Below are 14766 nucleotides of genomic sequence, written 5' to 3'. Positions count from 1 at the left end.
CCGTGTCGTGTGTCCGGCCTCAAGGACTGCGGATCTGACGGCGTACACCGGCGAAGGAGTTAAGATTCTTGTTGATGACTCTGCTCCTCCAATCTCCGATCACGAATGCCTCCTAGTTGTCGTAACCGCTCATCTGAGCAACCACCAGTTACTGCCGGTGAATGGGAGGGTGGAGTTGAGGCTTCACCGCCTCAGCAATCTCTTGTTAGGGTTTTGGAACGAATCGCGGAGCATGAGGAAAACGGTAGTAATCAGAACCCGAATTCGACGGTGTCGTTTAGATTGGTTGGAAGAGGAGGGAAAACTGTGGAGAGGATTAGGCAAGAGAGTGGCGGCAGTGTTAGGGTTTTAGCAAAGTACCAAGTTCCCCCTTCCTCCTCCTCTGGAGATGAGTTCATTCAGGTTTGAGCTCATTCTAATTAAAAAAATTAACGTCTAAGGTTCTGATTAATACCTGTTCTTGATTAATATGTACATATATGAATAATTTTTATTGAATTTGGACTAATTTAATTAGACTTAATTGGTAAAAATATTTAAATATGCAGCGGGACTCATTCTTTTAAGCTAAATCCTGTTTGAATGTATATAAGTAGTTAAGTACCAAGATTTGAATTGGATGTGGGTCCCGTGCAGATTAGATTAAGTGATAAGTATGAATTCCTGATGCCGAGGATTGGAAACCCTCAATATTCATATTGAACATTGGATAGATCTGGAGCCCCAACGCCACCACCGATCATTCGGCGCCGCCGTCTTCCTGTAGGTAAGCCTCTCAATGTATGTTTTATTTTGTAAATTAAATTGCAATACCGCTGAGAGTAATTATATTGTTTTTTATTTCTTATTCCTGCTTTGTTGTAGAGAAGGATATGAGGAGGGATAATGATGATGCTGTTCCCAGGAAGGGGAAGGTTGTCACAACCACCGGGGGGTGGCCGGAACTGCTCCGCCGTACCACGACAAAACCACCGCCTATCCTTCTGGACGAGCTCATAGCGGAAATCCTGCTGAGGATACCGGCGAGGTCTCTCGTTCCATTAAGGAACAGCGTCTGCAGTTCATGGAGAACCCTAATTTCCAGTTCCCAATTTGCCAAGGACCACCTTCGGCGTTCAATGGAGGTGGATCCAGGCTTGACCCACCCACTCATGGCCTATTATGGCCAAACCTACTCATACCCCATAATCGGAGTGTTCTCCGTACGATCTGTGATGGAGAACGCTCCCCATGAACCCACTAAAGTAGTTCCCTATGAGGGACGACGCTTCCGCCTCATCATTGGCTCTTGCAATGGATTGCTGTGCTTGCACGATGAAGAGCGCCAGGATGGATTCATAATAAGCCATCGTGCCATGCTGTGGAACCCCTGCACTGGATTCACCTCTCAGCCGCTTGAAATTGAAGGTCTCCTCTCCACTTGCGGATTCGGTTATGATCATGTGAATGACAAGTATAAGCTTTTCGCGATTCTGGATAAGAAATCACGCATGTTTACATTCGGCCCAAAATCTACCTGGAGAACAATCCAGGATTTCAACCGTAATTTTAGTGACGGCAATCACAGGGGTTGTCTGGTGGATGGTGTAGGGCTTTTTGTAAGTGGCACTGGCACTCTTAATTGGCTTTTTCACCGCTATCTTAGTTTTGTGTGGGTTCTTTCCCTTGACTTGGTCAAAGAGACTTTTAATCAGTTTTCCCTTCCCAGCAGGGATTCAGATGATGATCACAGGGTGACTCCCCAATTGGGTATCTTGAGGGATTGTCTTGCTGTTTGTTATGAGACTAAGAAAACTCATTGGACTGTCTGGTTGATGAAGGAGTATGGAGTTCCTCAGTCTTGGACTAAATTGGCCATAATCCCCCACCACCCGCTACTCGGTCGTCGTCCTTTAAGCCTACGGCCTATATACATGTTGAAAGATGTTCTTCTTGCGTTTGCTCCGGGTGGCAAGTTTGTTTTATGTAATTTAAATGATGGCAGCATAGAAATTGCTAATATTGACAGCTCCAGTGATGGCATGCCCAAACTTTGTCCTTTAACTCAGCACGCATCTGGAAGGATCTTTGAACTCTATCATGAAAGCTTAGTTTCACCGTTCCACTTTGGTCTTCCAAGTTGCTCATCTGAAATGCGGTTAATTAAGCCAAGCCTATAATCACTTAAAGATGGTTTGCATTTTGGGTACCTTTTTGGTGAAGGATTTCCTACACTATCTCTTGAATCCATAACTTTATTATCATTATGTAGTGCCCTGTTTTTTTGTGTTTTATTTTTATAGGCTCTGTCTAACTGTCTTCATGTTTAATGTTTTTTAATTAGGTTCCTTATGAATATCGATCTTCGTTTGCTTTAGTTAGAATATGTATTTATCATGAAATGCTATATAATTTATGTTTTGTATCGGTTCGATTTGACAAAATTGCGAGTGCAACATCTGCAAAGGTTCAGGTGCAACTTGTATTTAACATGGAAATATGTCAACTATAGAGATTAGTTTATCAAATAAACCTTTTCGTTATCATTAATTAGAATATAAGAACGATTCAATCAGTAATAATCTTATATGCCAATCTTGGCCTTCCTAAGCTGGTGAAAATAAAACCCTGTTCATATGACCATTTTTTATTAAGAGTTTTAGTTCGTGTGTATGCTGTGCTCTGAAGTGTTTTTAGAGACATTTAGAATGAAAACAGGTTTAAATCCTAGAAGAGATTGTAAATACTTTCTGTTTATTGCATGCTGATGTGAATAAAGGTGAATATGTAAGTACACTCCTAACAAAATCATTACATTTTGAATTTCAAATAAACAACTAAGGTAACTACTTGTATTCATTTTTCAACCAGAATAATCAATAATGTCTATAAAGTACAAACTACCTTGAGTCTGAATAAGGATATAAATACATTGCTATGATCGAAACACTGTGGCAGTCACTTGTCAATAAAGTAACCTCTGACACCATTCAATTCTCTTAACAAGCTATACACTCTGTTCCATCTCTAACTAAAACAGCAAACATTGGATGCAAGCTGTATAACAAATAATTCATTCAATGATCTCACAATGATCTATAATCCTTCACCATTAAAATTTCGCTGCATAATTTCGTGGCACTTGCTTTATCTTTGTTCCCTTTTGCCATGCTTGACCTATACAAACCCCTGGACCTATATGACGGATATATATAACAAGTTGATGGTTGAAAGGGTAAGGATGTTTAACTGAAAATACCAGAGAAAACCGAAATTAAATAAATTCGGCACGTGCCAGCACCTTAAGCGATGCATAGCCACCCTGTTTGTTATATGTTGTATAGTCACATAACAGAATAAGAAACCTATGAAGTGGTAAAAGGGTCACCAAGAAAACAATGATACAGTAGTACACCATGCTGAAATCTATCATAGAGATGTTTAGAGTAAAAATATGGCAAGTTTAGAATTCAGTTAATGGTATGAAGATGCAATATGAACGTACAGTCATAAACACATTGTATGAAAGAAACAAATGGTGCTTACCAGGTTTTGGAAAGCCTTGTGGGAATTCTTTCACATCAAAAAGTCCATCCCCAAATTCATATGCTAAATCACAAGGCTGCTCAGTTGGCATAACTTCCTTAATGTCTCTCTGTGAAATACAAAGGAGCAAAAGAGTCAGCAAATGGGGCCAAAATTGATCCACCTGGGTTGTGAAATTCAGAAAAAGATGTTAATAGTAAGGACAATCAAGTATAACATTGTAACCATGATGCACCCACAACCCATAAGGGCACCCCCAAAGAACAAAATAATAAAAAACGTCGATCAACTCAAATACATTCCTCAAAGATCAGCATATTTAAAGGAAGACTAACATTTGAAACCTTCAATCTCCAACTATAGTTCTATGCTCGAAACATTAAGAAATCAATTAAAAGCGAGTGTTCATCTCATCAATTACAATATTGTGTGAATATACAAAGACTCGAGGTATAAATCAATTAAAAAAACTATAATGTTACTTTTTTCTATCTTTTGTTTAGCCTACTTGCTGCTGCCAGTGATTCGAGATAAAAGTGATATACATAGTCGGAACACTGCAAACTAGAGATATATAAGAAAAAGAAATGGTAAGTAAGTTCGTCGCCATATGTCACTTGAATCAGTAACTGAGCAAAGGCATCCATGCATTTCTCAGCCAAAAAGTAATAAACTTACCAACGGGTCGTCCATAGGCGTTCCCATCAGTGCAAGAAAATATAGCCTTTAAAAGTAGCAGAGGAATCAACCAGAGCCTTCAAATAAATTTTACAAGAGCAAAGAGCAAAAAGGAATTGTGAGTTTACCTTTCTGTAGGAATTTATCCAGGAAAGTGGCATCGGTCCTATGACACAAATGTTCAAAATTGATAACCTTAGCTTTTAAAAATTAAGACGGGCTAAATATGGAAGGAGAATTACACACACAAACACTCTCTCTCTCTTAGAATTTCTTTGTTTTTTTTCTTTTCAACCAAAAAAGATACATTCAAGTACAATAGTAGAAGAAGTTTTGCAAGCAGAAGCTATTAAAAAGCAGAGAAAGAAACAGTTCCTAATTCAATTTAAGGGATTCTAAATTCAAGTTATGTCAAATTAGAAAATTTTTGGTATCATAGTTGAGGAGCTAAATAGGGAAGACATTTTTTAATCACTCTGATTTATGTTTACATGATACTAGGAAAAAGAAAAAAGTCCATAGGCCTTTTCATGGGGACTGTATATTATAATTCATTTCCATTTTGCTCCTCTCCAAGAACAGCATGTAGTAATGGGGAACAGAATGCATTCGTTGCTCCTCTTCAAGCATCACATCATCTTTGTTGGAATTGGATGCACTTTTCTTTACAAGCTTGGAATCCTCATATCGCGAACCTGCTATCTGCCAAGCGATTGATACAAGTCTGCAAAAATCTCCCAAAGATGTACACTCTCATACTTAGTAAAGATCAATTTAAAATTTACTGAATATAAGTATTTCCATAAAGGAGAGAGTCTTTTTCCTGAAAATGAAGGTGACATTATTGAACCAAAAATCTAGTTGCAATGTATTGCCTCACACCAGCACACTAACATTACATAATCACAACTGATATTCATGGAATAGACTATGAAGCTGTGAAGCACAACTGTGATACAATAGAGTGATAAAGGTTCAGTATAGAAATTTCTACTTAGCTGGTCATATCACCAAGATGATGATGACAAACTATTACATAACACCAAACAACATCAATCTCACATATGCATAAACTCCTAATTTTCACTTATTTCCATATATCACTATCATTGACATACTCTGCACAAAAGCATTGGATCTGCCTCAATTGTCTGGAGCTGCCAGGCAGCAACATCCTCTGCAGTAGTAGCCGGGAGACTTCCTTTTGGTGCCGCTCACAGCCTCATTTCCCAGACCTAGGACATCGTCATCAGTCATACTAGAACAAAACGAGAATTAAATCAGCAAAGTTAACAAGAATCCTCACTTGACAAAAATAAATTAACCCTCTTTAAAATCATCAAACATACAACTCAAAATTCACACATAAAAGATTTAAAGAGGGTTAACTTATGCTTGTCAAATGAGGATTCTTGTTAACTTTGCTGATTTAATTCTCGTTTTGTTCTAAGATGGCTGATGACGATGTCCTAGATCTGGGAAATAAGGCTGTGAGCAGCACCAAAAGGAAGTCTCCCGGCGACAGGAGAAGGAGGACAAGGGATTCCAAGTGAGATCCCCTACAAGGGATTCTTGTTATGGATGTCACTGAATATCCAGATTTTCCGAGGCAATTTCCTGAAGCACATACGCAAGATATTTTCGTTCTAAATCTAGATCCAACTTTATGAATATGAACCAAAAACATTATAAAATTCATAATTCATCCAATAATCTTTCTTTTCTTAAAAACAAGGCACACATAATACTGAACTGTAACTAGTGTGAAACCCTAGCATAGAACGTGAAACCGAATTTTTCAAAACTAGAACTACACAATAGAAAAAAACGAATTAGCATTCAGGATTGAGCTGTTGCAATTGTAAATAATTTGATAATGATTTGAAGGAGAACGTAAATCGCAAAGAAAATCCAAATTCAGAGCACTAACAATAGAAAAAAACGAATTAGCATTCAGGATTGAGCTGTTGCAATTGTAAATAATGTGATGATGATTTGAAGGAGAACCTAAATCGCGAAGAAAATCCAAATTCAGAACACTAAAAACAAAGAGAAGAAGAGAAACTTACGAAGAAACAGAGATGGAGAAGAATTTCTTGTAAGTCTCTGCGATTTCAAATTTGAGTGTAATCCTTAAGAGTGTTTAAATTTAAGTGTGGAAGAAACGAAATAAAAGCCCAATATATTACATAAAGGCCCAATAAATTTTATATGGGACAATGTTTTTCACTTTTTATGTTAAATCGTATAATATAAAGTTATATTTATGTACTATTATTTTTCAATATTTATAATTTCTACTAATAAAGAATGGATGCAACACAAAAAGTATTATTATAGGAGTTAACAAATTTTTCGGTCTATGTGCTAATTAAGTTTAAACTTTATACCACTTTTTTTTTATATAGTTAAACTTTTGGAAACCTAAATTTTATTACTTTATACCACTAGCTAGCTAGTAATTATTTGTATTTTGTAGACTGTTAAACTAAAATATATATATAGAGAGAGAGAGAAAAAAAAAAGCACTAACAAGTGTTTTTTAAACAACAAAAAAAATTGTAAGAATAATAGTTTCAATAATCATTTTAAGGACTAATCTATATCGTATTATGAGAGTAAAATAATAAGATGTTAAAAGCTAAAAAATAATGATAAAGATATTTATAAATAAGTACTTAAAAATAATGAAAAAGTAATAAATTATATTATTTTAATTTATTCTTTAAATTTATATATCATAAAAATCAAATCAATATACATAATTTTAAATTGTGTGATACTTAAATATCTAATCAAATCAATTAGTTGATATAATTAATGCATCATAATGAATTGTATTTAATGACTTAAACAAAATAAATTAAGAAACACTCTCAGAAACATTTATGCTACGTTAACTCTATCATTAAATGTAAAAAATTGATTTTTATATAATAGAATCGATAATATAATAGACGGCGAGAAAGAGAAAGATAAATATTTTAGATATTAAGTTGTTTCATTTGGATATTGTAATGCGGGTATCATATTCTTTTACTTATTATACCCTATGGACCTTTTTGCAACTTTATTTCAGTATCAATAGAATTTAACTACCTTTTAGTAATAAATTAAAATAAAAAAAACTGAAAAAAAGTAAAGAATATAAAATTATTGATTGAAATTTTATTTCATTTTTTGTTATTATAACATGTATTTTTATTTAATATATCAACACCGTACAAAATTAATCATAAAAAAAGTATAAAATATAAATAAATATACTGAATTAAGAGATAAAATTATATTTGTTATCTCATTTTTACTTTTAACAGTACAATAGAATATCATATACTCAACATAATTTAAGATGCAAATTATAATTAATTATATTTTTATTTTAAAATATTTAAAATTAATCTTAATAGTTGACGAAAAATAATTAACAATTAATATTAATAACTATAAAAATCATCCAAACACTTTGATTAAAAGTATGAGTGGTTAATTATTATTTAGTATTAATAATATTTTGTTCATAACTAAAACTAAAGATATAATTATTCAGATTTAGATTTTAGAAGAATAAATGTATAAGTAACAAATAATCTATTTTATCATATATATTATAAATTATATGATATTTAAAAAGAAAATAAAATGAATAAGAAGAAAATAAAAAGAAATAGAAGAGATAAAAGACTACAATAAAATAAATTGAGTGTGAGAGTTTTATTTTTTTTTACAAATTTTATATTATATCCGTTTCAATAATAATAAATAAAAATACATCAACTTGATATCTAAGAGAAAATGATGAGATAAAATCATAACACAGTTCTAAAACAAAAGCTTAAATTAAACCATAATATCATTGCACAACACAAATTGAAAGTAATTTTACACTATAATATACCACACAAATAGGTAAATGACTTAAGCTTAATTATGAAATTTTTTTATTTATGCATACATGATAATACCATGGTATATAAATGCTTCATGGATAACATCATATATTGCTCTGAATGATGAGCACGTGAGTTAAAGAGTGTGTGGTGGTTTGTGTCCACGATAGTTGCTTTCTTGCGATGACGCCTCACAGGAAGAAAAAGAATTGTTGTAAAAGTTACCTAAGAAAGAGTAATTGGTAAATGAATGATAATTTCTTCTAGTATATATGGTCTTTTATAATGGTAAAATAAAAATGGAAGGAATAAAATTTTATATTTTTTATATCGGAATATAATTGTTTAATTGTGTCTATTATTTTGGATTATCATTTAGGTGAATGCAATCAATATAAAAGATAGTTATCTTTTATGATATGATATTACGTTATTGAATATTTGTGTGAAACTACTTTACACTAATAGTGTATCAAAATTATAAATTGTACCTTAAAAGGATCAACTTCGATGAAAAACGAAGAATACATTTTTATTATATGAAGTAGTAAAAAAAATAAATATGAAATTATGAGTTGACTCTCAAATTTATATTCATGTATCACAGAAAAACGCTATATATAGACTTTAGTAAAACAAAATAAATATGTAAATTATTCATTATTAAGGTAATTTTTATTATATACAGTAATTACACATCATATATTAATTTTGTTAAAATTATATAATTTTGTTATGATATGATTAGAATCATTATCTTCTATCATAATTAGAGAAATCCCGGACAATGAATAAGAATAATATACCTGATATACACGGATTGAAATAGAAATATATGTTTTGAAATTTAGAAATATAAATTCTATTATATCTTCCTAAACAAACCTAAACAACTCTACACTAATAGCCCGTGCCATGTCGTGTTTTTCAAGACTTATATTTAGGAACATATAGAATTTTAATAATAATACACGAGTAATTGAAATAGTTTATATATGGATTTTTCAAGTTATTATTATTATTATTATTATTATTATTATTATTATTGTTATTATTATTACTATTATTATTATTATTAAAATGATTAAAAGTATTTTCAATTGATAATTGATAAGTAGTTTAATAATGCATTAAATATTGATTTGATATAATTATAATAAAGATATTTTTTATAAAATAATTTAGAATAGATAATAGAAAAGTTTATTTTGGAGGAAAAATAGAGTCACGAAAGATCGACACCTCACATTCATTAGTTGGAGGAAAACCCAGTTTTAGTATATTAAGTAGATAAATTTTTTGCCATGACAATTAATAAGTTTCAGAGACAAACTTTATCTCATGTTGGATTGTATTTATCCAAACTAATTTTTAGATATGACCAATTATATGTAACACTTTTAAGAGTTAAGAGTAAAAGTGATTTAAAAATTTTACTCATAAATCATGTAAAAATATCTACAAATTCAAATTCAATTTTATTTATAGAGAAATCTTTAAAAAAAATAAAATTCTAATGTAAATATTTTAATTTTATTTTAAATAAGCCATCGTGCCATGCTGTGGAACCCCTGCACTGGATTCACCTCTATCATGAAAGCTTAGTTTCACCGTCGCACTTTGGTCTTCCAGTTTGCTCATCTGAGATGCGGTTAACTAAGGCAAGCCTATAATCTCTTAAAGACGGTTTCCTATAATCTCGTTTTTTTGTGTTTTATACATTCTGTCTAACTGTTTTTCATGTTTAATGTTTTTTAATTAGGTTCCTTATGAATATCGATCTTCTTTTGCTTTAGTTAGAATATGTGTTTATCATGGAATGCTATATAATTTATGTTTTGTAGCTGTTCGATTTGTATTTGCAAAGGTTCAGGTGCAACTTGCAAGTGCTACTTAACACCCTATTTAACATGGGAATATCTCAACTAATAGAGATTACTTTATCAAATAAATCTTTTCGTTATCATTAATCAGAATATAAGACCGATTCAATTAATAATAATTTTATATGCCAATCCTGGCCTTCCTAAATCCTAAGCTGGTGAAAACAAAACCCTGTTCATATGACCATTTTTTATTAAGAGTTTTTTTGTTGTGACTTAAAAGAAAATAAACAAAAACTAAGAAAGAAAAAAAAAAATAAGAAACTGTTTAAGAAAGGCAGTTCCGCTGAATATTACTCTCAAATTTTTTCTAAGACAATAGAAGCTCCACTTGGGGAGAAATAGTCCTCGTTGCAGTCTTTGCCATGATGTCTGCTACTGTATTTATATCTCTCAAGATCAACCGAAGATCAGCACGCCATTTCCAAGACATGATATCTCGGATTTTTAACACCAAAGGATCAATAAACCCAGAGCAATCTTATAAATTTTTTATTAAGAGTTTTAGTTCGTCTATATGCGTGCTCTATCGTGTTTAAAAAACATTTAGAATGAATACAGGTTTAAATCCTAGAAGAAATTGTAATTATTTCTAAGGAATTTTCAGCTAATAGTTGTTTCGTTAGGTAGCATAATAGGATATATAAGTTTTTCATTTAGCAAAAAATTATTTGTATTCTCGACTATTTTTTGTAGAATTAAGTGTTTTAAGAGCGAAAATCAATTGCCTTCCAAACAGCAAAGTTTTTCATTTTTAATATTAAAAACAATTAATACAAAGTAAAACTAGATAACAAAAATCTTTCATAAATAATGTTACACATATAATTTTTTTTGTTAATTAAATGTAATTAAATTAATCTAACTTAACAAAAATAATTTATACTAATATTATTCTAAATCTTATTGTTTACTTGATTAGAGTTGGTTTATACAAAAATTTAGACGTATAACATTATTTTTATCGAAAAAACTTTATTTGAATGAGGTTTGAAGGAAAGAAAAGAAGTAAAGAGAAGGAAAATAAGAGAGAAGAAAAGAATAATGGATTAATGATGCTATCAAAAATAATTTTAAGATTTTTTTAATGTATATTTAAATATTTAAATTAAATCAATTTAAATTTTAAAATACACCTTCTAGTTTCTAGTCCGGTGTTGTTGCACACTGTAAGTTGTAACATTCGCAAGCTTGCGTCATTGACACGTGTCGCGAGCTCATTTGCTTTAATTTTGTACAGGTGCACGTGCTTCAATCCACACACTTAGATTTCATTGATGTCTAACAACAAGCGTCCGCCGGACCCCGCTCCTCTCCCCGGCAGCGCCACCGCCAAGCGCCGCCATTTTCTGCCGGAAACTGTCTTCCGTGTCGTGTGTCCGCCCTCAAGGATTGCGGATCTGACGGCCTACACCGGCGACGGAGTTAAGATTCTTGTTGATGACTCTGCTCCTCCAATCTCCGATCACGAATGCATCCTAGTTGTCGTAACCGCTCCATCTGAGCAACCACCAGTTACTGCCGGTGAATGGGAGGGTGGAGTTGAGGCTTCACCGCCTCAGCAATCTCTTGTTAGGGTTTTGGAACGAATCGTGGAGCGTGAAGAACACGGTAGTAATCAGAACGCGAATTCGACGGTTTCGTTTAGACTGGTTGCTCCGAGCTACCAGGTTGGGTGCGTGGTTGGAAGAGGAGGGAAAATTGTGGAGAGGATTAGGCAAGAGAGTGGCGCCAGTGTTAGGGTTTTAGCAAAGGACCAAGTTCCCCTTCCTCCTCCTGGAGATGAGTTCATTCAGGTTTGAGCTCACTTTAATAAAAAGATTAACATCTAAGGTTCTGATTAATACCTATTATTCATGCACATACATAAAATTTTACAGATATGACTTATAAGGTATAAACTTTTGATCCAATCACAGGTTTTGAGAAAAATTACCCCGATACTTAATGGTGTGACAATTATTTTACAAATTAAGTAATTTTCACTTCTGTAACATGATCTTAATCTTATACTATATATGTGGCCTGTAATGCTTTTTCGAATGATCGAAAGAAATGATAACTATCTATAACTTGTGTGTGTGTGATTTTGATTGTGACACTCTCGCACAACATAGATGTATTGATTTATCGATAGGATAATGCTAATTTCTGTATTACAATTGCAAATTTGATGTTAATCAAGTCACATTACTTGTTCCAATATTTATTTGAGAAGGCTTGGTTATCGTTGTTGTGATGTATGTAGATAACAGGAAACTTTGGTGCAGTGAAGAAGGCGCTTCTCTCTGTTTCAGCTTGTATTTTGGAGAAGGAGGCATCCAATTCTGGCGCTTTTAAATCTTCTGGTTCTGGGGGACACCATGGAGCAGCACCACCTCACCATGTTGAACCTCATCGTGAAAGATATGGTCCTGATAGTCACACCAGGGGTTATGCTCCCTTTCCTGGACCTGAAAATTCTGCGCATGGTCATAGGCCGTTTATTGAAGAGGATGTTATCTTCAAGCTATTGTGTCAGCACGATAAAGTTGGTAGTCTTATTGGGAAAGGGGGTTCTGTAGTTCGGGCCTTGCAAAATGATACTGGTGCATCCATACAAATTGTTGACACCGGACCTGATTCAGAGGAACGTGTGGTTGTGATAGCTGCACGAGAGGTTCGACAGCTTAACTGTCTTTCGTGCATAATACACTTGGTTATTGTCTCTGCTAAATTCACTATGTCTGTTTGTAAAGAAAAACTTTTTGATTGCTCATACACTTATGATATATTGTTTTTGGTTTGCACACGCTCCAATACTGTTTTAGGTGAATTGTGGCAGAGAATTATAGAGCTGCAATTTCTATGATATTTGTCAAGGTTAACAGAACAAAGTTGATATAACCTTCTGCAGAATTCAGATTTAAAGCATTCTCCTGCGCAAGAAGCTGTTATCCGTGTTCATAATCGACTTACAGAGATTGGATTTGAACCTAGTGCTGCAGTTGTTGCTAGGCTGCTTGTGCGTTCCCCACAGGTAGGCTGCCTTTTGGGCAAAGGCGGTCTTGTTATATCTGAAATGCGAAGAGCCACAGGTGCCAGTATACGCATTTTTTCAAAAGAACAAATTAAATTCATATCCCAAAATGAAGAAGTTGTACAGGTAACGGAGTTTAGACATTAGCATGAGTTATATATACATCTTTAGTCCTGCATACAAAATCATCGGAAATGGCAAAGGAAGCTGTATATTTTCCATGCTTAAAATAATTTATTAGAGAATCACATATTTATATCTTTCCATTGGGTTTTATTCCAAAAAAAAAGGTAAAAGTCCCTTGGATCTTATATATATAATATAATTTGTATTTTGGTCACTTCCCTTGATGCATGTCATAAAGATTTGAGTAAGTTTAATTTGGCTTTTGATTGCTAATACCAAACCCCGCTTTTATTGATGCATGATTTCTTCAAATCTTGAAAGGTAAAATGATGACTTTTAGATCATTTATGACTTGTGATGTTGAATAATGAGTTCTATTTCAGGTTATTGGGAACTTACAATCCGTACAAGATGCTTTGTTTCACATAACCAGCAGGATTAGGGAGACGATTTTCCCAATGAGGGCTCCTCCAAATTTTAGTGCACCGCCACACATGCCTCCATTCCCAGACATGCCACCTCCTTCATTTAGACCAAGAAATCACTTGATGTCCTCTGGCCACCCCGCTCATCCTGTTGGCCCTCCTCATGGAATTGACCATTCAGCTGTTCCACCACCGCCACCTGATCAACATGCATTTTCACATGGTATGGGTTGTGGTCCACCTAACATGGACCGAGCTCCATATCCTCGTGGTTATGAAGGACCTAATTCTCCAAGGTTGTGGAATCCTATGGTGAGTTTCACTTTCACAGCTTAACACCTAGAGGCTTCCCTCTCCAACAAGAATGATCATATGATACCTTCGTCTTTCAGGCAGTTAACAGAGGAAATCCAGGTGGACCAGCTGATCCATCGAGTTTGGTTCCAAGAAATGGGACCCCTGGAAGGTGAGTGAGTTTTGATTCCGTTATTGGCTTTATATTTCACATTAGTTCATAACTGTGTGTGCTGTATGTACCTAAGATTCTATATTGCTGTGTTATTTGCAGGAATGGGAACTCATTACATAGTCCAAATAGCTCAAACGTTGAGGTCACCATCCCTCACATGCATTTAACCCATGTCTATGGGGAGAACAACAGCAACCTAGTTCAGATTCAACAGGTCTGTTTTAGCATCTTCGTTATTAATTCCTTCCTTCTGAAAGAACTGTATAATGGAGTAGTGATAGCATCAAGTTGAGTATACTAATATGATGTTAGAAATTCGTGTTAGACTGTTACTATTGTTCTGACCTTTGGTTCGTTTCTCAGATCTCGGGGGCAAATGTGGTCGTTCATGATTCAAAACCTGGGGGAACTGAAGGCATTGTGTCTCTGTCTGGAGCAGCAGATCAAACACAATTTGCTCAGAGTCTAATTCAAGCTTTCATTTTATGTGGTCAGACTGCAGCTTGAGACGACAAAGATAACATGAAATCTAGGAGGCTGTCTATTGTTTAGTAGTGTGTATTCCAACTTTGATATACAAATTTAGCATATTCTTCGTGAAGGGTTAGGAAAATATGATTGATTTCATATTCAACTAAAATTGCAAGAGGGTAATGCAATTGTGTTATTTTTTGCATCATTGCAAATCTTATGAGTTTGCATTTTGCAAAATCAAAACTTTGCTAGAGAAGGGATGATTTTTTCCCTTTAA

General features: G+C 33.7%; 2 protein-coding genes and 1 long non-coding RNA gene across 5 annotated transcripts; 2 read left to right on the top strand and 1 right to left on the bottom strand.

Annotated features, from left to right (window-relative positions):
• Positions 259-2404, top strand: LOC107617437 (F-box/kelch-repeat protein At3g23880-like). 3 transcript variants are annotated; one of them, XM_021110552.1, is made up of 4 exons: positions 259-402; positions 714-766; positions 865-1598; positions 1712-2356. In XM_021110552.1, exons 1-4 carry the CDS (start codon positions 389-391, stop codon positions 1721-1723), a joined length of 813 nt encoding a protein of 270 aa, XP_020966211.1. In that variant the 5' UTR covers positions 259-388; the 3' UTR covers positions 1724-2356. The 3 variants fall into 3 exon arrangements, with proteins under 3 accessions (XP_020966211.1, XP_020966210.1, XP_016174675.1); XM_021110551.1 differs by having other exon boundaries at positions 865-2404; XM_016319189.2 differs by having other exon boundaries at positions 286-402; positions 637-766; positions 865-2404.
• On the bottom strand, positions 2275-6532 carry LOC107617438. The gene is made up of 3 exons (XR_002353371.1): positions 6273-6532; positions 3526-4927; positions 2275-3228 (listed from the first exon to the last, which is right to left on the bottom strand). It is a non-coding gene; the product is annotated as an uncharacterized LOC107617438 (long non-coding RNA).
• On the top strand, positions 11171-14754 carry LOC107617436 (KH domain-containing protein HEN4). The gene is made up of 7 exons (XM_016319188.2): positions 11171-11772; positions 12225-12635; positions 12873-13121; positions 13505-13858; positions 13939-14012; positions 14115-14229; positions 14379-14754. Exons 1-7 carry the CDS (start codon positions 11254-11256, stop codon positions 14520-14522), a joined length of 1866 nt encoding a protein of 621 aa, XP_016174674.1. The 5' UTR covers positions 11171-11253; the 3' UTR covers positions 14523-14754.

Source organism: Arachis ipaensis, chromosome B09 (genome assembly GCF_000816755.2).
Source record: "Arachis ipaensis cultivar K30076 chromosome B09, Araip1.1, whole genome shotgun sequence".
NCBI lineage: Eukaryota > Viridiplantae > Streptophyta > Magnoliopsida > Fabales > Fabaceae > Arachis > Arachis ipaensis.
Note: the sequence above shows the minus strand (reverse complement) of the source record. Positions and strands in the feature narration are given on the sequence as shown.

Coding starts and splice junctions, on each gene's coding strand:
- LOC107617437 (XM_021110551.1), top strand. Junction 767..864: donor GCGCCGCCGTCTTCCTGTAG/GTAAGCCTCTCA, acceptor GCTTTGTTGTAG/AGAAGGATATGAGGAGGGAT.
- LOC107617436 (XM_016319188.2), top strand. CDS start 11,254: ATGTCTAACAACAAGCGTCCGCCGGACCCCGCTCCTCTCCCCGGCAGC. Junction 11,773..12,224: donor CTGGAGATGAGTTCATTCAG/GTTTGAGCTCAC, acceptor TGATGTATGTAG/ATAACAGGAAACTTTGGTGC. Junction 14,230..14,378: donor ACCTAGTTCAGATTCAACAG/GTCTGTTTTAGC, acceptor TTCGTTTCTCAG/ATCTCGGGGGCAAATGTGGT.